At 42.7% G+C, this 23,999-nt stretch overlaps 1 protein-coding gene across 1 annotated transcript in view; it reads left to right on the forward strand.

The window, feature by feature from the left end:
* MICU1 (mitochondrial calcium uptake 1) overlaps positions 1 to 23,999 on the forward strand; it is a 129,740-nt gene that overhangs the window by 89,934 nt on the left and 15,807 nt on the right. The window contains exons 9-10 of the mRNA XM_049789267.1: positions 958 to 1,095; positions 19,388 to 19,496. Coding sequence (XP_049645224.1) covers positions 958 to 1,095; positions 19,388 to 19,496 — 247 coding nt within the window. The remainder of the gene's footprint in view (positions 1 to 957; positions 1,096 to 19,387; positions 19,497 to 23,999) is intronic.

A 23,999-nucleotide genomic window follows, 5' to 3' on the forward strand; every position in this document is an offset into this window, starting at 1 on the left:
CTTTGTGGTAACCAGGGCATTTCTTATTCGAGCATCTTATTATATCCCCCCTAAGCTCTTTTGATATCCTGCCATTTAGTTCCTGTTTGGGAAAAAAAAAAATAGCAGCTCTCTATATCCATGAAGAAATTGAGGCCCAGAGTACTTGGGCGATTTTCCTGAAGTCATAAATAATGAATGGCAGAGATGAAATAGGGAACCTAGATCTTGTCTTCTGATGAATTTTTTATTTTTATTTTTTTTTGGGCCACACCCCAGCGGTGCTCAGGAGTTACTCCTGGCTGTCTGCTCAGAAATAGCTCCTGGCAGGCATGGGGGGACCATATGGGACACCCGGGATTCGAACCAACCACCTTTGGTCCTGGATTGGCTGCTTGCAAGGCAAACGCCGCTGTGCTATCTCTCCGGGCCCATGAGTTTTTTTTTTAATATTGCTGAGAATTGTAACTCAGAAATACATTGCTGGACACCAGGGGAAGTACAAAGGTTAAGGCACCTTTGGTCTTTTTTTTTTTTTTTTTTTTATGGTTTTTGGGCCATACCCGGTGACGCTCAGGGATTACTCCTGTCTATGTGCTCAGAAGTCACTCCTGGCTTGGGGGACCATATGGGGCGCCGGGGGATCGAACCTTGGTCCGTCCTAGGCTAGCGCTGGCAGGCAGACACCTTACCTCTAGCCCCCACCACGCCAACCCCAAGGCACTTGTCCTTATACCATGCTGACTCCATTTCACTTCCCCAGTACCCCATCTGGTCCCCTAAACCCCACAAGGAGTGATCCAAGGGCAGAGCCTGGAGTAAGCTCCAAGAATAGCTTGGGTTTGTCTCCCAACCACCACCATCACCCAAAAAAAAAAAAAAAAATGAAGAAAGAAAATTTCTAGCCATCAACTGTTCTCATCTACCTGGGCCAGTCACTCTGCCTTTGACTGCAGGAACCCTCTTTTTTTCTTCCAGTTTGAACGCCATGACCCTGTGGATGGGAGAATCACAGAGAGACAATTCGGGGGCATGCTGCTGGCCTACAGTGGGGTGCAGTCCAAGAAACTAGTGGCCATGCAAAAGCAACTCAAGAAACACTTCAAGGATGGAAAGGTACCTGGGCCTGGGGACCAGGGAGTGGGGCAAATGGGAGCTATGAAAACAATCATTATAAAAGGTACATAAGAGAAACATGATGAAAAGGGTCCACTAGGTGACATAGTTGGAACTGATCACTCTGGACAAGAAGTAGTGCTAGGAGGAGATAAAAGTTATATGCATAGTGCATATCAGTAATAGGGCAAACCACAGTGTCAGAGAGAGGAGAGAGAGAGAGAGAGAGGGAGGGAGGGGGGGAGGAGAGGGGATAGAGAGAGAGAAAAAAGAAAGAGAGAGAGGAAGAGAGAGGGGGAGAGGGAGAGAGAAAGAAAAAGGGAGGGAGGGAGGGAGTGAAGGAAGGAAGGAAGGAAGTGAAGGAAGGAAGGAAGGAAGGAAGGAAGGAAGGAAGGAAGGAAGGGAAGGGAGGGAGGGAGGGTGGGAGGGAGGAGGGAGGGAGGGAGGGAGGGAGGGGAGGGAGGGAGGGGAGGAGGGAGGGAGGAGGGAGGGAAGGAAGGTAGGAAGGAAGGAAGGAAGGAAGGAATGATGGAAGGAAGAAGGAAGGAAGAGGAAGGAAGGAAGGAAGGAAGAAGAGAGTAAAAATGTTCTACCTCCGAAGACAGGAGGGGAAACTGGAAACATTCATGGTGGGAAATGTGCACTGGTGAAGGGTGTTGGACACTATTTCAGTCAGAAATTCACCCATAAACAATTGTGTAACCACAGTGCTTAAATAAAGTAATTATTAAAAATAAAGATAAAATCCAAGCATGATGCTCTAAGGATCATGACTATTGTATCTCTGATGCCTAACATTAAACATGAGCATTAAAAAGAGCAGAGAAAGAGGCCAAAGACCAGATAAACTAGAATTGAGAGAATTGTAAAGGCAGTGACTTGGGCAGAGATTACAGAGACACATTTGCCTTGTATGCAGCTACTTTATCAGTGAGCTTGGTTCAGTCCCCAATACCCCAGATGGTCTTTCCCAGAACCCTCAAGGAGTGACTCTGGAGCACTGCCAGGGGTGGCTCAGAAAGAAAAACCTATAAAAAAGGGGCTGAATTCATGCATAAAATTTAGTAGCTCCCATCTTGTGTTTACAGGTGTGTGAACAATCTAGTCAGAGGTCTTCCTTGAGAGGACTGAGAAGGGTGGTCCTCACCAACGCACCATGGAAGTTCAGATTAGGAGAGCTAAAAGAGCTCTGGGTTCAGGGCTAAATCCTGTGAAAATCTCACATGTAAATGGATTCAAGAAGGGAGGATGGGGGACGAAGAGAGAGCATGGACATAAGGCATTTGCCTTTCATGCAGAAGGACGGTGGTTGGAATCCCGGCATCCCATATAGTCCCCCGAGCCTGCCAGGAACGATTTCTGAGCAAAGAGCCAGGAGTGACCCCTGAGCACTGCCGGGTGTAAACCCCCCCCCCAAAAAAAAAGAAGAGATGAAATCTCAGGAGAGCAGTTAGTGACATGAACTGAGAATCGAGGATGAAGAAGGCTCAGGATATGGGGGTCTCTCCCTAGTGTCACATGGCATGGAGCCCAGTCAGTACAAATAATTGGTATTCATTGATTTGGGTAAGACAGTAATGAAGGTGACTAGATTGTTGTTTCACTTTTCACTTTGTTTCTTATTGTTGGGTTACTGGGGGCGGGGGGGCACACCTGGCAGTGCTCAGGGATTACTTCTAGCTCTGCACTCAGAAATTGCCCCTGGCAGACTCAGAGGACCATCTGGGATGCTGGGGATCGAACTGTGGTCTGGCCTGGTTTGACCACATGCAAGGCACATGCCCTACCAATATGCTATTGTTCCAGCCCCATTTTTAGAGTGTTTTTTTTTGTTGTTGTTTTGGTTTGGTTTTTGGTTTTGGGTTTTGGTTTGGTTTTTGGATCACACCCAGCAGCACTCAGGGGACCATACGGAATGTCGGGATTCGAACCACCGTCTTTCTGCATGCAAGGCAAATGCGGTGCCTCCATGATATCTCTCCGGCCCCTGTTGGAGTGTTTTTTAATAATTTTGAATTTAGGAGCCAAAGAGATAACACAGCAGTAGGGCATTTGCCTTGCATGCAGATGGTTGGTAGCATCCCATATGGTCCCCAGAGCCTGCCAAGGGTGATCTGAGTGCAGAGCCAAGAGTAACCCCCTGAGTGCTGTTCGATGTGGCCCACAAACCAGAAAAAAAAAAGGAATCAGGATTTACAAAGTTATTCATAATCTTTCTTTCGGGCACTATGATGTGCCACTGTGTTAAGGTTCATATTGTCAGCACACATATCAACCCACAACTGCCACTACTTACCTTATTCTCCCCCATTCGCAGACTTTAGAGTTAGAGGGGTACATCTGGTCAGAGGACAGCTTAAAAACTAAGGAAGTAAGGAAGAAAAGGAGGAAGAGAGAGACAGTTTGAGACAGAAACAGGATGTTAAAAAAGAAAAATAAGGGGCTGGAGTTGTAGCACAGCAGTAGGGCATTTGCCTTTATGCAGCTTGACCCAGGATGGATCCGAGTTTGATCCCCAGCATCCCATATGGGTTCCCTGAGCCAGGAGCGATTTCTGAGCATAGAACCAGAAGTAACCCCTGAGCACCACCAGTGTGGCCCCAAATCTAAAGAATTAAAAATTATAGGGCCGAGAGAGAGCACAGCGGCGCTTGATACAGGACCTAAAGTGGTTGGTTCGAATCCCGGCATCCCATATGGTCCCCTGTGCCTGCCAGGAGCTATTTCTGAGCAGATAGCCAGGAGTAACCCCTGAGCACCGCTAGGTGTGGCCCAAAACCAAAAAGAGAAAGAAAAAGAAAGAAAGAAAGAAAGAAAGAAAGAAGAAAGAAAGAAAGAAAGAAAGAAAAAGAAAAGAAAGAAAGAAGAAAGAAAAAGAAAGAAAGAAAAAGAAAGAAAGAAAGAAGAAAGAGAAAAAGAAAGAAAGAAGAAGAAAGAGAAAGAAAGAAAGAAAGAAAGAAAGAAAGAGAGAAAGAAAGAGAGAAGAGAGAAGAAAGGGAGGGAGGGAAGGGGGGAGGGAGGGAGGAGGAAGGAAGGAAGAAGGAAAGAAAGAAAGAGAAAAGAAAAAGAAGAAGAAAGAAAAGAAGAAAAAGAAAAAGAGAAAGAAAGAAAGAAAGAAAAAAGAAAGAAGAAAGAGAAAGAAGAAAGAAAGAAAGAAAGAAAGGAAAGAAAGAAGAAAAAGAAAGAAAGAAAGAGAAAGAAGAAAGAGTGAGAGAGGGGAGGGAGGGAGGGAGGAAGGAAGGAGGAAGGAAAGAAGAGAAAGAAAGAAAGAAAGAAAGAAAAGAAAGAAAGAAAGAAAGAAAGAAAGAAAGAAAAGAAAGAAAGAAAGAAAGAAAGAAAGAAAGAAAGAAAGAAAAGAAAGAAAGAGAAAGAAAAAAAAGAAAAGAAAGAAGAGAAAGAAAGAGAAAGAAAAGAGGAATGAAAGAGAAGAAAGAAAAGAAAGAAGAAAAGAAAGAAGAGAAGAAAAGAAAGAGAAAAAGAGAAGAAAGGAAAGAAAGAAAGAAAGAAGAGAAGAAAGAGAAAGAAAGAAAGAGAAAGAAAGAAAGAAAGAAAGAGAGAGAGAGAGAGAAAGAAAGAGAGAGAGAGAGAGAGAAGAGAAAGAAAGAGAGAAAGAGAGAGGGGGAGGGAGGGAGAGGGAGGAGGAGGAAGGAAGGAAGGAGGGAGGGAGGGAGGGAGGGAGGGAGGGAGGGAGGGAGGGAGGGAGGGAGGAAGGGAGGAAGGAAAAATTAAATAAAACCTTATAAGGAGTATTTTATTCTGTTCATGTGCCAAAGATTGGTGGTTTACATAATAGATATTATAGTTTCTTTTACAGTTGGTGGCTACAAATCCCACTCAAGAGGGTGGCAAGTTTGGGTTTTGATGCAGTTTTTTTGCCTGGTCTTTTAAATGGCGACCTTCTTGCTCTATCTTCACTGGGCCTTCCTTTGGTCTTTGCATGCAAAAAGAGACAGAGAAAGCTTGCTAGCTAAGTGTCTTATTATAAAGATGTTAAAAATTTTTGGAAGTGTCTTATTATAAAGATGTTAAAAATTTTTGGAAGTGTCTTATTATAAAGATGTTAAAAATTTTTGGAACATTGGGCCCGGAGAGATAGCACAGTGGCGTTTGCCTTGCAAGCAGCCAATCCAGGACCAAAGGTGGTTGGTTCGAATCCCAGTGTCCCATATGGTCCCCCGTGCCTGCCAGGAGCTATTTCTGAGCAGACAGCCAGGAGTAACCCCTGAGCACCGCCAGGTGTGGCCCAAAAACCAAAAAAAGAAAAAATTTTTTGGAACGACTGCCTTGTTTAACCAAAAGGACTTGGTTTAACCAAAGCTCAGGGGTTTACCGTCTCCTTATAGTCACAACTGGGCATTAGGGACTCCTTGTAAATGTGTTTCATTGTTAGTTTTAATTTTTTGTTTATTTGTTTTTGGGCTACACCCAGTGATACTTAAGGGTTACTCCTGGTTCTGCACTCAGAAATTACTTCTGGAGGGGCCGGAGAGATAGCATGGCGGTAGGGTGTTTGCCTTGCATGCAGAAAGACGGTGGTTCGAATCCCGGCGTCCCATATAGTCCCCTGAGCCTGCCAGGAGTGATTTCCGAGCATAGAGCCAGGAGTAACCCCTGAGCGCTGCCAGGTGTGACCAGGAAAAAAAAAAAAAAAGAAGAAATTACTTCTGGAAGGCTCAGGGGACCATACAGGATGCTGGAGATCAAACCTGGGTTGGCCATGTGTAAGGCAATTACCCTCCCTACTGTGCTATCACACAGCCCCTGTTTGTTTTAAGGAATTCAATATTCAGTCCAGACAGAATAGGCAGAAGAGAAGTCTGGCATGAGTGAATATGTGAAAGGAAGCTAGTGTGGTTGGTGGGTGCAGGCAAGGAGAGGAATGGCTTAAAATGAAGTTAGCGAGGGTCAGAATATGGAGAGCTCCTCAGTTTGGGTTCTGTTCACAACACTGAGGGCTGATTTGAAAGACTTCGTGCAGGGAAATGGCTTAGCTGTGTCGATGTTCAGAGACAACCTTGGATTAGAGAGACAGCTCAGTTGGCTGGAGTGTATGCTCTTTGCATGCGGGAGACCCAAGTTTGATCCTTAGTATCACATGGTGCCCTCAGCACTGCCAGGAGTGACCCATGAGTACAGATGTAGGAGTTATGTCTAACCACCAATCCTTTGAATTTTGAAGCAGTAAACTGGGTACTGGAGACATCTTTCTTGAAGGAGCAGAGTTAAATAGTTTTAGCTTTGACAGGAATTCATTTAGGGCCTGAACATCATGGGAGGAAAATAGCTCTAAAGTGCAAAGAAAGACAAATTTTGATGATGAAAAACTAGGGTGCTCAGATCCTTACTGCTTAGAATTTTTAGCCTGCTGCTGCAGGGAGATGGAGATGGATTGCTCTCTTGTTGATGAAGTAGTTTGTGAGCATTGCAATTAGCTCCATCGAGAGTTAATAAAGGACCTTCCCTCTACAGGCGCTGGTCTAGCTAATCCATCTCTGGACCTCTCTTTGAACTGGAATTACGCTGCTTGCCAATTAATGGCTGCTTTTACTACTTTTTGGATTTGTTAACATAAAAATGGGAGTTTTAATCTGGCTCATGATTTTAAGAGTTTATTATTTTTGTGTGATGGGTTTTGTACAGACTAGCAAACCAGGCTTGAAAAATGGACAGTCCTTTCCAATTACAGTATTAAATAAATATTTGCATATTACTTAAGAATCATGCTGCTTTCACGGTCATTTTTCTTTCCTTTTCTTTTTTTTTCTCCCCATTTCTGACAGCATATTGAGGTCTCATTTTACCTCTGAGCATACAGAGACAGAAAAAGAATCAACAACCCACCCAAAGTCTGATCGATAGTTCAAGGTTTCCTTTCCTAGAGCTATTTCTAGTTATCACAATCTTTTTTCTCTAAAGCAGATTTTCTCAACATTGGTCCTGCAGTAGGACCAGTTGGGATTTTATTTTTTAATTTAAACAATGTGGTTTACAGAGTTATTCATAATACAGTAGTTTCTGGCATTCAGTGTCCTAACACCAATCCCACCACCAATGTAACATTCATTCCCTCCACCATTGTCCTCAGTTTCCCACACCTACCCCCTTGGCAGGCACTAAATAATGTATTTTATATTACTTGTTACAACCAGATTGCTAATGGAATTATTAAAAATAATAAGAAAAAAATTCTTCAGTAAAAGAAAATTTGTGGAAGTTGTTGCAGTGAGGTCCTTGAGTCATTGTCTGAAGATTTACTAAGTGTTTTTGATACTTGTTGAGCATTCAGTGCTGTTTGTTGAGAAACGTTGGCTTTTTATGGGGAGGGATTGGATCACATCCCTTGATGCTCAGGGTTACTCCTGGCTGTGTGCTCAGAAATTGTTCCTGGCTTGGGGAATCATGGGATGCTGGGGGATCGAACCACGGTTCATCCTAGGCTAGTGCATGCAAGGCAGATGCCTTACCACTTGCGCCACCACTCTGGCCCCGAAACATTGGCTTTTTTGCTACTTTCCTATCTAATTTGTTGTGCTCCTGCTGGGATATCAGTATTGAGGAATTTGGAGGTGTCATGAGGTTGCATCTGTGGCCTCACACTCCAGGAACCCCAGGATCCGTAGAAATGAGCCTATGATCTGACGAGGTAGCAGCTGTTAGATGTGGTTATGGCTACGAGAAATGTGCAGGGAAACAATATATTGGTTTGTACTGGAAGGAGTAACACAGCAGGTACTCATGAAGGAATACCTTCATTTCTCATGGCTCCATTTCTCAGCACAACATGGTTTCCTGAGCACTGCCATGAATGACCCCTGAGCAGTGAGCTGGGAGAGGCCCCCAGTATTGCCAAGTTCGGCCCAAAAACAAAAACAGCAAAGAATGTGGTTGTTGGAATTCTCTTCAGAACAATAATATCAGTAAGTGGGTCCTTGCATTAGCATTAAAAGGCTCCTTCAGGGACTGGAGCAGTAGCACAGCAGTTGTGGGCTTTTGCCTTGCATGCAGCCAACACAGGACGACCCCCGATCCCATATGGTTCCCTGAGCCTGCTAGGAGTAACTCCTGAGCGCAGCTGGGTATGACCCCAAAACCAAAAATAAAGGCTCCTTCCATGATTTGTGTGTGTGTGTGTGTGTGTGTGTGTGTGTGTGTGTGTGTGTGTGTGTGTGTTTTGGGCCACACCCGGTGACGGTGATGCTCAGGGCTACTCCTGGCTATGCGCTCAGAAAATCGCTCCTGGCTTGGGGAACCATATGGGACACCGGGGATCAAACCACAGTTAGTCCTAGATCAGTGCATGCAAGGCAAATGCCCTACCATTTGCGCCACCACTCTGGCCCCTCCTTCAGTGATTCTAATACACAGTTAGGCTTCTGAGCTGCCCAGCTCTTGTCTCTTGCTATTGCATCCCTGAGTAATAGCGTGAAACGTTCAGGTCCCTGCCGTGCCTGAGAAAAGTATTCTTTTCCTGTTATGTCTGTCATTTTTCTTATGACAGTTTCTTTTTAATGAGAAAAATATGTTGAGTTGGTTTTTTGTTAAACATTTAACCCTATCCTCTACTGTATTTTCTCCATTCCTATCCATCTTTTTTCTCTTGTGAATTATTTTTGTCCTAGTCTGACTCAGCTCTAAAATTCCTTACTATTCACTCACCCAATGATAGGCCTTACCTCATTAAAAGAGTTTTCTGAGACTTCCTAAATGTAGTTCAGAATGATAGTCCTTTATGCTAAAGAGAAAGAAAATCTACTAACTTTAATAATTTAGTAAATACACCTAAGACAGGTCAGCTTACCAGTAGTCTTTATAAAAGACACTAAGCCAAATACAATGAGAAAAATGAGCAGAAGACATCACCTAGCCTCATCAATTGCAATTGTATAGGAAGAAAAATGTATATGCAAAGAACTTGTCCATTTTACATCCATATTGTGTACTTTTGTTGGGGTGGGTCACACCCAGCAGTGCTCAGGGGTTACTCCTGGCTCTGCGTTCAGAAATCGTTCCTGGCAGGCTCAGGAGACCATATGGGATGCCGGGAATCAAACCCAGGAATCAAATTCTGGATGGCCAGAGTTGACCGCATGCAAGGCAAACACCCTATCGCTGCCGCTCTGGCCTATATTTTTTTTTTTTTTGGTTTTTGGGTCACACCCGGCAGTGCTCAGGGGTTACTCCTGGCTGTCTGCTCAGAAATAGCTCCTGGCAGGCACGGGGGACCATATGGGACACCGGGATTTGAACCAACCACCTTTGGTCCTGGATCAGCTGTTTGCAGGCAAACGCCGCTGTGCTATCTCTCCGGGCCCTCTGACCTATATTTTATACTTATTAAGCACCCCACTGTGTACCACACAGTTTTTTGGGGGGATTTTTTGGGTTTTTTTTTTTTTTTTTTTTTTTTGGTTTTTGGCAAAAAAAAAAAAAAAATGGCAGCACTCAGGGGCTACCCCTGGCTTTACGCTGAGAAATCACCCCTGTCAGGCTCGGGAACCATATGGGAAGCTGGGATTAGTACCACCGTCCTTCTGTATGCAAGGCAAAGGCCTTTCTGCTGTGCTAACTCTCTGGCCCAACCACACACTCTTTTTTTTTTTTCTGGTTTTTTGGGCCACACCCATTTGATGCTCGGGGGTTACTCCTGGCTAAGCGCTCAGAAATTGCCCCTGGCTTGGGGGGACCATATGGGATGCCGGGGGATCGAACCGCGGTCCTTCCTTGGCTAGCGCTTGCAAGGCAGACACCTTACCTCTAGCACCACACGCCGGCCCCCACACACTCTTCTTAATGTTGGGAATGAGCAAAGCAAATATTTGCCTTCAAAAACTTAACATGTTGAGAGTAACATGTTAAACAAATAATTATAATACAAGGCAACTCACTCAACTTTGAACTTCTTTATTTTATTTTGGTTTTGGGGTCACACCCGGCATAGTTCAGGGGTTACTCCTGGCTCTGTACTCAGAAATTGCTCCTGACAGGCACAGGGGACCATATGGGATGACAGGATTCGAAACACCATTTGTCCTTGACCAGCTGTGTGCAAGGCAAATGCCCTACTGCTGTGCTATCTCTCCAGCTCCATACTTTGAACTTCTTTTTTGTTTTGTTTTGTTTTTTTTTGTTTTTGGGCCACACCCGGCGGTGCTCAGGGGTTACTCCTGGCTGTCTGCTCAGAAATAGCTCCTGGCAGGCGCGGGGGACCATATGGGACACCGGGATTCGAACCAACCACCTTTGGTCCTGGATCAGCTGCTTGCAAGGCAAACACTGCTGTGCTATCTCTCCGGGCCCCATACTTTGAACTTCTTAAATGTCTTAGGCCACAGAGATAATACAGTGAATAAGGTACTTGCCTTACCTATAGCTGAACTGAATTGGATCACTGGCATTGTGCATGGTCCCCCAAACCTCGCCAAGCACAACTAATTGCAACCCAAAAAAACAAAAACAAAAAAATAAATACAAGAACAATGTCTTCAAATCCCACTGCTGCCACCAAAAAAAAACCCCAAAAACAACAAAAATAAAAAAAAGAACAATGTCTTGGGACTTGGTTCAGTGGGCTGAATGCAGGCTTTTCATGCAGGAGCCCTGAATTCAGTCCCCAAAACCACATGGATTTCCCTTTCCAAAAAACCAGAAATTGGGTCTTATCTATTTATATTCTCAGTAGTGTCTCATAGATAAATGTTTATCAGCTACCTTGATGAAATGCTGAATATATTAAGTATTCTAATTAAGATGAGGTCTTTTGGGAGCACAACTGACAAAGATTAGAGCCCACTGAAGAAAATGGGTAAGAATCATTGGAGGAAATACATGCTGTGCTTGGCCCGACAGTGTCAGATTTGGACAGGTAGATAAAGAAATAAAGGCATATGCTTAACTGCATGTTTTACCAACAGCCTCTGCCTATTTCATTGCTTAACACTGCTCCTGACCACTAGTAAATTCCACTCAGTTAAAATTAAAATATCTGTGCGCATGGATTGAAGCAATAGTACAGCAAGTAGCTTGCATACCTTGCATGTGGCCAACCCAGGTTTGCTCCAAGGCACCCCAGATAGTCTCCCAAGCCTGCCCAGGAGTGATTCCTAAGTGCAGACCCGTGAGCACTACTGGATGTAGCCCAAAATAAACCAGAAACAAAGTAAAGAATGTCTGGACCAGGAATGTTGCCAACAAGTAAGGAAAGCAAGGGAAAGCATTTGCCTGGTGTTTGTGATGTCCTAGGTTTGATTTCTGCCACCACAAAATTAAAAGGATAAAATAAGGCTGTACAGTAATCCATAGAGGCTCTCCTTTCGTTTTCTCACAAATCTTTGATTTTGAACCACATTCTGATCATCGTGGGCTATCAGAAATTCTAGAAATAGGCTAGCAAAGCCCAAGTTGACTATCCTTTACTCCAGCCAAGGTGCTGCTGAAATTATACAGAGTGTAGCCCCTGACGTGTGGCCATTAAAATTAAAAGACCAGAACTCAACTCAACTAATGAACTCTTTCACTGATTGGCTTTGAAAACCCAAAGGAGCACTAAGCTGTGAATTACTATTAAGAGATTCTTTTTTATTTTTTCCCCACCATATTTTGATCACACACACACACACACACACACACACACACACACACACACACACACTCCACCATACTCAGTGAATTAGATATGTCTAGCTTACCTGTTCTCCTTCCTAAAAGTCGTACACGTACTAGAGAAGAAAATGTATTTCAGAGCTCACGCCAATAAATGCTTCACTACTGGTTTACAGTAATGAACCTGCTGCTAAGAACATTGACCTACTTACTTACCTAGTAGCCACTGTATCCTAGACATGTTACTTCTCTCTCTTATTATCACATTCTGCTTACTGGATAGAATTCCCACTTTTTCTGATGAAAAAGGCTGATGAAGACTTGGCTGAGCCTTCATTATCTGTTAAGGCTCTTGGTAGAAATTACAGACTCTTTCTGAAGTGCTATTGGGATTCAGAGCCAGGATGGTCACATTTGGATCCGTAATCCTCCTGCTTATGGGCCTGGGTAAGGTCATTTCTTCCATCCTGGGATTTGAGTAAGGACAAGGATTTGGGGAAAAACGGGTTTTTCTAAATGGCAGGCTTGGGGACTATATGGGATGCTGGGAATTGAACCCAGGTCCATCTCAGATCATTAGCATGCAAGGCAAACACCCTACTGCTGTGCTATCACACCAGCCCCTAATTGCCAGATTCTTTTGTTTGTTTGTTTGTTTTGGGTCACACCTGGCAACTCTCAGGGGTTACTTCTGGCCTTACACGCAGAAATTGGTCCTGGCAAGCTCGGGGGACCATATGGGATGCCGGGATTCGAACCACAGTCCTTCTGCATGCAAGGCAAATGCCTTACCTCCATGCCATCTCTTCAGCCCCTGAGTTGCCAGATTCTTAAGAGAAATTATGGAAGGAGATATGGGGAGGAGCCTGAGTACTAAGCTAAGAAGTATCACTGGTCCAGCTCACCTCAGGAAGCTCACCACAAAGAGTGATGAGTTTAGTTAGAGAAATAACTACATTTTGAACTGTCCTAATAATGAGAATGTAGGAGGGAAATGGAGAGCCTGTTTAGAGTATAGGCAGGGGTCGGGTGGGGAAGAGGGAGACTTGGGACATTGGTGATGGGAATGTTGCACTGGTGATGGGTGGTGTTCTTTACATGACTGAAACCCAAACACAATCATGTATGTAATCAAGGTGTTTAAATAAAAAATATATATAAAGTGAAAAAAGACAGGAAAAATATAAATAAATAAATAAATAAATAAATAAATAAATAAATAAATAAATAAAAACAGGAGCTCCAGTAGCGCAATCTGTTAGTGCGCAGTACTTATATGGCAGTATATGTGGAAAAAAGCTCCATGTTGTTCACCTATCAAAAAAAAAAAAAAAAAAAGACGTATCACTGGAAAATCATTTCTATACTTTGTGGTGCTAGGGAGGGGACCATGTGGTACCAAGCCAACTGGGACTGGCCAAGTACAAAGCATGTGCCTGATTCCCTGTACTCCAGTCTCTGTGCAAGCCAAGTGTCTTACCTGCTTGCTGTACTATTGTTCTGTCCCCCTGCTCACTGCTTGAGTGCCCAGCCCAGTCATTCCTGGCAACTCAGGGCTGGAGAAGCACCGTATCCTCGTGTCTTTACACTGAAATACCAAAATGGCTAGCACAGAATCACCAGGAGAGCCCTTCTGAGAACCACTTATAAGAGACTCCCCCTCCCCCAAAACTAGCTCTTCTTGGACTGGAGTGATAGCACAACAGGGAGGGCATTTGCCTTTCATGCTGCTGACCCAGGTTCCATCTCCAGCCTTCCATATGGTCCCCTGAGCATGCCAAGAGTAATTTCTGAGTGCAGAGCCAGGAGTCACTGAGCACTGGTGAATGTTGCCCAACAACCAAAAAGAAAAAAAATAGCATCTCTTCTTTTCTTTTAGTTGAGTGCTATTCCATGGTGTACGTAAACCATAATTTCCTTATCTGCACATCTGTGATTTGGCACTTGGGTTGTTCCAGGGAACATAGATGTTAACCATCTCTGCTGTTCCCAGCTGTTAATCTTTTTAGTTAGGTTGAGTCCCTTTTTTTGTTTTTTTTATAGAAACCCATCTTGCATAAGGTAGATAACAAGTTTTTCCAGCAGTGGGTCACAATAAACCATGTACTCTTCCTCCTACCTCTCCCTATATGTCAAGAAAACCCTGATGATTTCTATGGATTCCTAAGTCAACAACTTCTTTCGTCTGCCAAATCGTGTCTAACTATATTTATTAGATACAGATAGACAGACAGACAGTCCATCTTAGAGCCTGAACAACTCATTTGCAGTGAGCATAGCCTTTCATTTTCCCTTCACAGCCCAATGATCTCGGTTACTGTTCTGTATGTCTTATTCTGACTTCATCCTACTAACACATGAAATTTTTCACTAAGGCAGTTACCAAAATAAGAATTTCATGATGGGTATCTTTTCTTTAAGGAGACCCCTTCAAATTATAAGCTCTATAAACTCAAGACCCATGTTCAGTACTATTTTATTTCCTTTCTTGTTCCTGTCATAGTGCTGAATAGTTTGGTAAGCAATCAATAATGTTCAGTTATGATATGATCTATGATAAAAGTCAAGGAGTTGGGGCCTGAGTGAGCACAGCAGTAGGGCATTGTACTTGCTGAGCCAGGACAGACCTGGGTTCTATTCTCAGCATCCCATATGGTCCCCCAAGCCAGGAGCGATTTCTGAGCACATGGCCAGGAGTAACCCTGAGTGTCACCGGTGTGGACCAAAAACCAAAAAAAAAAAAAAAAAAAAGTCAAGGAGTTGTATGTTTTCGTTAAATAATGGCATAATGATGTTTCCTTTTTTAAGTCATCAAGTGAATCGCCCCAGTCAGACTGGTCTCTCTACCCTCAAATCGTCTCAGCATAAACAAGCCCTCTGGTCCTTGAGCTAGACAATTTGATGTCTCCTGATAAATGAATTTATAAACACCAGAGATTGTTTATCAGAGTAGGAAAGCATGCTTTTTAGGTCTTTTTTGTTTGTTTTGGGGCCACACCCAGGGATTACTCCTGGCCATGCGCTCAGAATTTACTCCTGGCAGGCTCGGGGAACCATATGGGATATCAGGGATCGAACCTGGATCTATCATATGGAAGGCAAATGCCCTACCCACTGTGCTATCGTTCCAGCACCAAAACCACTATTTTAATGTACTCTTTCTGTGTGTGTCGTGAATTTCACACTAACATTTTAGCCTTAAAAACCCTTTTCAAGGGACTGGAGAGATTGTATATAGTGGGTAAGGTGCTTCTTTTGTACAACACCAACCTGGGTTTACTCCCCAACATACCATATGTTCACTGAGCCTACTAGGAATGATCCCTGAGCACAGAGCCTTGAGCATAGTTGGTTGTGGGTCCTGCCCCTCCAAAAAAATAAAAGCTCCATAGCTAAGGGGGTCCCTGTCATCACAACAGGGTTACTCTTGATTCTGTGCTCAGGGGTTACTCCTGAAGAAAGGCTTGTGGGGCCATATGCTAGGAATCAAACCAGAGTCATCCATGTGCACTGCCCCTGTTCTATATTTCAGCCTAGAAAATGTATCATTTTAATCTTTTTTTTTTTTTTTTGGTTTTTGGGTCACCCCAGCAGTACTCAGGGGTTACTCCTGGCTCTACGCTCAGAAATCACTCCTGGCAGGCACAGGGAACCATATGGAATGCCGGTATTTGAACCACCGTCCTTCTGCATGCAAGGCAAATGCCTTACCTCCATGCTATCTCTCCAGCCCCCATTTTAATCATTTTTTTTTTTTTTGGTTTTTGGGCCACACCCGGCAGTGCTCAGGGGTTACTCCTGGCTGTCTGCTCAGAAATAGCTCCTGGCAGGCACGGGGGACCATATGGGACACCGGTATTCGAACCAACCACCTTTGGTCCTGGATCGGCTGCTTGCAAGGCAAACACGCTGTGCTATCTCTCCGGGCCCCATTTTAATCATTTTTTTTTTTTTTTTTTTTTTTTTTTTTTTTTTTTTGGTTTTTGGGCCACACCCGGTAACGCTCAGGGGTTACTCCCTGCTATGCGCTCAGAAGTCGCTCCTGGCTTGGGGGACCATATGGGACGCCGGGGGATCGAAACCGCGGTCCGTTCCTAGGCTAGGCAGGTAAGGCAGGCACCTTACCTCTGGGGCATTAATCATTTTTTAAAAAATGGTCAGTGCATTTTACAGTGTTGTCCATCATCATCATTCCTTCTCCATCCATCTTACGAACAGATAACTGCCATTTTCCCCACTTCCTCCTGCTTCTTGCTGCCTCCAATCTATTTTCTGCCTCTGTGGATTCAGCCAGTCTAGACTCTTTATATGATGTATTGACCTTTTGTGGACTGGCTTCTTTCTGACTTGGCATATAGGATCAAGCTTAAGTGCATGAGATGCCACATTTCAGGATTTCCTTCACTTAGAGACAAATGAAAGGGCCATTTTTCACCTAATCATCCATCACTGGCTGCTTAGTAGTTTTCATCTCTGCTGCTTTTTGATAGAAGAGAAGAAAAAGAATATCTTAGTGTATCTTTGTTATAGTGAATAACAATTATATCGATCCTGTATGTTTGGTTGATCTGGCGAGATACTCAGATCAGAGTAAATTTTGCCAAGTATTTAGGAATGAGACTCATCTCTGAATGCTTTAAGTCAAGGCCAAGAGAATGGAGTCAGGCTGAGGAGATAGTTCAAAGGGCTAAAGTGCATGCTGTATGCGTGGGGGAGATCCAGGTTCAGTCCTCAGTACCACATGATTCCCGCAAGCACCACAAGAACAGCTATGCCCAGAATAGATTATGAACACTATGGCTGAACTACCCAAAAAGGAATGACAGCAATTTAGGGAAAATATATTTAATATAGGTCTTCCACTTTATGATCATCGAACATGGACCAGGAATGTTGCTCAGTGGTAACTTATTTGCATTGCATGTTCCACTCCCCCAGCACCATAAACACAACTAAGATTATGGAACTTGGGCCCGGAGAGATAGCACAGCGGCGTTTGCCTTGCAAGCAGCCGATCCAGGACCAAAGGTGGTTGGTTCGAATCCCGGTGTCCCATATGGTCCCCCGTGACTGCCAGGAGCTAGTTCTGAGCAGACAGCCAGGAGTAACCCCTGAGCAATGCCGGATGTGGCCCAAAAACCAAAAAAAAAAAAAAAAAAAAAAAATATTATGGAACTTGGTTCATAAGGGTATTCCAGAAATTTCTGACTGATGCTGAAATCCAGATAGAATGGTTAAACAAAATGTGGTGTATTTAATCTTAAATATTACTGTGAAAAATATGTAATCCATTTTGGTTAAAATAAAAATTATTATTAAAAAATGTAGTTATTTGCACAAATGAAACCTGTGTCAATAAGAGGTAAAGAACTAGAAATATCCATGACCATATATATATGAAAGAGGTTAGATAAATATATAATGCATACTGCCTGATTACTTTTATAAAGTTCAAAAACTCAAAATTTACTGTTTCTATTTAAGGCTGTGTTAATAGATATTGGTGCCTTTTTATTTTATTATTTTATTTTGTTTTGTTTTTTGGGCCACACCCAGTAATACTCAGGGATTACTCCTGGCTATGTGCTCAGAAATTGCTCCTGGCTTGGGGGACCATATGGGATGCCAGGGATCGAACCGAGGACCGTCCTGGATTGGCCGCACACAAGGCAAATGCCTTACTGATGTGCTATCGCTCTGGCCCTATAATGCCTTTTTTTTTTTTTTAAAGCAAGGTATTGAACCTCTTTTTTTTTTTTTTGGTTTTTAGGCTACACCCAGTGATGTTCAGGGATTACTCCTGGCTATGCTTCTGGCTTGGGGGACCATATGGGATGCTGGGGGATCGAACTGCAGCCTAGGTCAAGGTCAGACACATGCAAGGCAAGATGCCCTACCATTGTGCCACTGCTCTGGCCCTAAGATACTGAACCTTTAAAGGCAAGACACTTACAAAGAGGTAGAAGAGGTGGCACAATTGAAAACATTGTGGGTAGGGAAGGAGGTAGAGGGATGCTGGTGTCTCAGTCTTTTTTTGTCTCAATGCAGGGCTATGATATGTCATTTTCAGCATTTTCATTCATTGGACATATTTATATATCACCTCCTAATAGTTTACGTACCCCAACTCTACAGATTTTTTTTTGTTTTTTGGGTCACACCTGGCAGCGCTCAGGGGTTATTCCTGGTCTCTACACTCAGAAATTGGCTCCTGCAGGCTCGGGGAACCTTTATAGGATGCCGGGATTCGAAACAAGGTCCTTCTGAATGCAAGGCAAACCGCCTTACCTCCATGCTATCTCTCCAGCCCCAACTCTACAGATTTTTAAGTATTGAAATTTGGAGGTGGACTTATAAAGTCTAGGTGATAGAATTTTATATACATATATATCATTTTCAGCTCTTGTTCTTATTTATGAAATGAGAAAGTTACTATTGACCCTGTTTGGAAATACTGAAAGTACTATAGGTTGGAGCCAAAAGAGACAGTATAGGGGATAAGGCCCTGCCTGGCACATAGCTAACCCAGATTCTATCTCTGGAACCCCATAGGGTTCCCTGAGCACTTACCTGAGCACAGAGCCAGGAGTAAATCCTGCCCACTATTGAGTGTAGCCCCAGAGAAAAGGTCCTCTAGGTTGTTTGTGTTACCCTTTCCTTCTTCTGGTTTCCTGGCATGGATTCTGGGCTCTGTCATTTGGGGAACAGGAAGTTAGAAAAGGAACAGCACTAAGGAGAAACCATCCAACATCTGCGACCAATTAGGAAACTGATGTTTTATTACTCAGTTTAAACATCAGTGTCTCCCCCAGTGTCACTCACTCAGACGAGACTCTCATTCCTCTCACTGCTGCCATGTGAGAAGTGGGAACCAGATGTGCCGGATGTCTGCCCTGTAACTCCCTGCAGCCCCTAGTTTCATCCAACAGCTCTCTTGTGAGCCACTGTTGAAATCGAATCAGAGATCAACAAATTCTTTAGCAGCTTTGGGAAAGAGCGCCATCTTTCATGGAATTTAATTAGGTTAAAATGAAATGGCAAATTGCTCTGCCTATTTAGGAGCATTTAAACTAGTATAATGAACAGCTTCACAAGTACTTGGCTACTGCAATGTTCTGACACTCTGTTCTTGTCAGTGCTTTTGGTGATTTTTCTTTTATGGGTCACATATGGCAGTGCTTAGGGATTACTCCTGGCTCTGTGTCAGAGGACCATAGGAGATGCCGGGAATTGAACCCAGGTCCATCCCAGGTTGGCTGCATGCAAGGCAGATGCCTTATCACTATGCTATCACTCCAGCCCCTTTGGTGATTAATTAATTCTTAAAATAAAAGCCTGGCTGGATATTATTATTAAAATAGAATTATCACTTTGGTCTTACTCGTTAAAATAACACATCAAGGCCTGTTTTGGAAATGACATGATAGGCATCATGACTATGTGGAGAATGCAGCTGGAAATATTTTCATTGAAGACCATTCAGCCATCATTGCAAATAGCTTCTTGTCTGATTTCACAGGAAAGGAAGACAGTCAGCCAATTTGCTGTTCTCGGGGGTAACGCTGTTGTGTACAAACATGACATCCCTTACACTAACTTATACAACCTCTGAGGCGTGGTGTCAGTTTGTGATTTATGAACACATAATAGTGGTCAATAGCTCTGCCTGACCATGTTGTCACTTTTCTTCCAGGGTCTGACATTTCAGGAAGTGGAGAACTTCTTTACTTTCTTGAAGAATATTAATGATGTGGACACCGCATTGAGTTTTTATCATATGGCTGGAGCATCTCTTGATAAAGGTAATGAACCCAAAAAAGTTCTATCTTAAGGGTACAAACATTGAATCTGTAGCCTATTAGGTGACTACTTCTTCTTAGCAGGAAAATGTGAGGTTTTTACTGGTTTTGTTTGGTTTTTTTAAATATGTTTTGCTTGATTCTTATGAGCCTTGTACTTGACTTTAAAATGTTGAACTCTGCAGGTATATTTATAAATTCACTTTATTTAAAGATTATCGCATAGTTAACATAATTGATCGTAATACATTTGTTTCCAGATAAGTGAGCAAAATTATTTTATAAAAAGAATAGAAAGGGGGGGAAAAGAAGGAAGAGAAGAAAAAAATGAAGCACAGTAATAGGCAAATTTGTGAAAATTATTTGATCTCCAACAAGATCATTAAATCATTGTCAGAAATGAAAATGTAAGCTCTATGTTGCTAGTTAACCATTCTCTTAATTCATTTGTTTCTGAACATTAAGTGACTTCAGCTACACATTGGCATCTAATGTGATGTGTTCTTATGGGGATGAAAGTGTTAAACAAAAATGAAGTTGTCCCATAGCATGTGGTTCAGGAATTCCAAGCACTATTTCTGATAACTGACTTTTGTGGGCATGTTCTGGAATACGAGAAGGCAGGGAAACAGAAGGGGAGGTGAGTACCTACACTTATTCCAGGAAAAAATCTTGCTGATAATCAACCCAAATACCAGAGTACCTGGAGTTTGGTCAGATGGGTGTCTCTGCAGAGTCATGAGGAGTGGTGAAGCAGGACCACTGCTTCAGACCAAGTGACAGTTGTGGATGATGGATGCAGCAGGCATGGCTTTGACTGGGCAGGGGCTTGGCCCACCTCTCTTTCTGAGATTGCATGGCCAGTGTACCCATGATATTTTACAGCTTGGTTTACATCTCTTTCAAGACAGAGTGAGTCTGTGACCAGGTGCAGATATATGCAGATGTATATGTATATAGATATATAAATATAGTGCTAAAAATCAACATCAAGACAGATGTCCTTCCTTAAATTATTGATTAGCTTTGAAAATAAGCATCTAAGCTGAGGTAAAATGCATGAAACTGGAACTTTTTTATATCAGTCATACATACATCTATATAAATAGATATATACATACATATCATATATCTAATGTACACTAAAAGTCTGTGCATTTTAATTCATCTTCACACAATAAAAAAAACTTTGTATAAAGGATTTCTTCTCCTAAAGGATTTTTTAGCTAAAAGTTTGACTCTGAGAATACCACCTCCTTTCTTACTTAAGATGGATCTTTGCCGGGGTCAGTTCAATAGCACAGCTAGTGAAGCATTTACCTTGCATGCAGCCATCCCAGGTTCAATCCCCAGCACCCCATGTTTCCCTGAGCCCACGAGGAGTAATCCCTGAGCACAGAGCCAAAAAGGAGTAATCCCTAAGCACCAGGTGAGTATGGCCAAAAAAAGAAAAAAGAACTCTTAGTCTACTTTTCCTAAGATAAACTTTTGAAGGGGCCAGCGAGGTGGAGGTGGCGTAGAGGTAAGGTGTCTGCCTTGCAAGCGCTAGCCAAGGAAGGACCGCGGTTCGATCCCCCCCCCCCCCCCGCATCCCATGCGGTCCCCCCAAGCCAGGGGCAATTTTTGAGCCCTTAGCCAGTAGTAACCCTTGAGCATCAAATGGGCGTGGCCCAAAAAACCAAAAATTAAAAAAAAAAAGATAAACTTTTGAAGCTGTAAGTTTCCCCTAAACCTGCTTTATGTGAATCTAACAAAATTTGCTAGGTCATATATTTTATTTTTATCAGACTATTTTCCTGGTTCCTTTTCCTACAATTTCTTTGGTGACCCAAAAAAATTAAATATGTTTAATTTCCAAAATATTTTGGGGTTTTTTTTCTCGATATAATTTTATTTTATTTTATTTTATTTTGGTTTATGGGTCACACCCAGTAGCGCTCAGGGGTTATTCCTGGCTCTATGCTCAGAAATCGCTCTGGCAGGCTCAGGGGACCATATGGGATGCCAGGATTTGAACCATCATCCTTCTGCATGCAAGGCAAACATCTTACCTCCATGTTATCTCTCCGGCCCCTAGATATAATATTGGTTTGAATCATTTTCATTTTAAAAAATAAGTTAGGCTTGTTTTATCACCAAAAGTGTGGTTCTTTTCTTTGATAAATGTTTCACATACATTTGAAAAGATTGTATTGCTGCATTTTCAAACAGTGTTATAAAAATATTACTAGGTCAAGTTTTTATAGTGTTAAGATCTTTCATGTCCTTGTCAAATTTTTTATTAGATACATGCAAACAATATTTGCCACTCTAACACCATTTTTACTGTGCTCCTTTGACTCTAAACCTTAAAATAAAAAACCACTTAAACTTTTGGTGTTAACTTAAACTAATATGCATGTGCATGAAAATGTAAAAAAAGGGCCCGGAGAGATAGCACAGCAGCGTTTGCCTTGCAAGCAGCCGATCCAGGACCAAAGGTGGTTGGTTCGAATCCCCGTGTCCCATATGATCCCCCGTGCCTGCCAGAAGCTATTTCTGACAGCCAGTAACCCCTGAGCACCACCAGGTGTGGCCCAAAAAAAACAAAAAACAAAAAAAAAAGAAAATGTAAAAAAAAAAATACTATGTCTTCAATGTTTAAGGATCCACATAAATTTCATGGCCTTATATTGCTTTGTGTACTGCTAAGAAAAGTTATAATGTACTACAATCTGGGGACTTGTGGACAAAGTAATTGTACATGGGTTCTGGTTTTTTTTTTTTTTTTTTTTTTGGTTTTTGGGCCACACCCGGCGGTGCTCAGGGGTTACTCCTGGCTGTCTGCTCAGAAATAGCTCCTGGCAGGCACCGGGGACCATATGGGACACCGGGATTTGAACCAACCACCTTTGGTCCTGGATCGGCTGCTTGCAAGGCAAACGCCGCTGTGCTATCTCTCCGGGCCCTGTTTTATTTTTCTTAATGTTCTTTGTAAGTTCAAAATTTAGGCGTCAGCAAGGGGATTTCTTCTGAGAACTCTGTTTATGGGTGATTGTCCTTCCACTGTAACTTTACCTTGTCCTCTTTCTTTGCATCATTGTTCTCATAATTAAAAATAAAAATTTAAAAAAACTGAAAAAAAAAAGAAATGTTAAAATCTCCAAGTATGAGACTGAATTGAGGCCATTTTTCCTTTACATCAGTCTTCGCTCATGAATCTTGAACTGATACTAAAGATCTGTACATTTAATGGTTATGAATATTCTGCTTTCCTGATAAATTTTCTCTATCATTATAAAATGTTCACTCTTAATATGCTTTTTCTCATAGTATTTTTTGCCTGTATTGTTGTAATTACTCTGACTTTTTTGGTTAATCTCTGATTTGTATTTTGTTTCTGTTCTTTCATGTTACACCTGAATACCTATTTATTTTACTTTTTGTTTTGTTTTCATTTTGGTTTGGGGCCACATTTAGTGGTGCGCATGGCTTTTTCCTGCCTCTGCACTCAAGAATCACTCCTGGAGACCGGAGTAATAGCACAGTGGGTAGGAAGTTTGTTCCGCACACAGCCAACTCTGCTTCAATCCCCAGCATCCCATATGGTCCCCCAAGCCTGCCAGTAGTAATTTCTGAACACAGAGCCAGGATTAACCCCTGAGAACTACAGGGTGCAGAAGAAAAAAAAAACCTGAAGAAAAATAAAATCACTTTTGGTAGGCAGGGCTCAAGGAAACATGTGGCGCCAGAAAGCAAACTCAGTCAGCTATGTGCAAGGCAAACACCCTACCTGCTGTACTAATACTCCAACCCCAAAGATTTTTGTTTGTAATAGTAATATGTACCCCTAATTCACTATCACTATGTACCTAAAATGTTACTGTGAAAGGTTTGTAATCCACTTTGATTAAAATTAAAATATATATATTATTTTAAGAAATTACAAAAAAGAAAAGAAATTAAGAAGGTGGGCTGGAGGGATAGCACAGTAGGGCATTTGCCTTGCACATGAACAACCCGGGACAGATCTGAGTTCGAACCCCTACATCCCATATGGTCCCGAGCTTCTTGGCAAGAGCGGATACAGAGCCAGGAGTAGCCCTTGAGCATCACTGGGTGTGGCGAAGGAAGGAAGGAAGGAAGGAAGGAAGGAAGGAAGGAAGGAAGGAAGGAAGGAAGGAAGGAAGGAAGGAAGGAAGGAAGGAGGAAGGAAGGAGGGAGGGAGGGAGGGAGGGAGGGAGGGAGGGGAGGGAGGGATGGAGGGAGGGAGGGGGGAGGGCGGGAGGGAGGGAGGGAAGGAAAAGAACTTAAGAAGGAAAATCATTTTTCATTTATGCATATTTATCTTGTATTTATCACTTCGAGTGCTTCTTCTGTTTCCGAATTTCTGAGTTTTATCTGGTATTACTTCTAAAGAATGCAGAAGAATCTTGTCATAGTTTATGTTACAGGTCTACAAACAGCATATTCTCTAGTTCTGGAATGTTTCTGTTTCACCTTTGGGAAATGAAATGTGTGGTTTTT

The sequence above is a fragment of the Suncus etruscus genome, chromosome 15 (assembly GCF_024139225.1).
Source record: "Suncus etruscus isolate mSunEtr1 chromosome 15, mSunEtr1.pri.cur, whole genome shotgun sequence".
In the NCBI taxonomy this organism is placed as follows: domain Eukaryota; kingdom Metazoa; phylum Chordata; class Mammalia; order Eulipotyphla; family Soricidae; genus Suncus; species Suncus etruscus.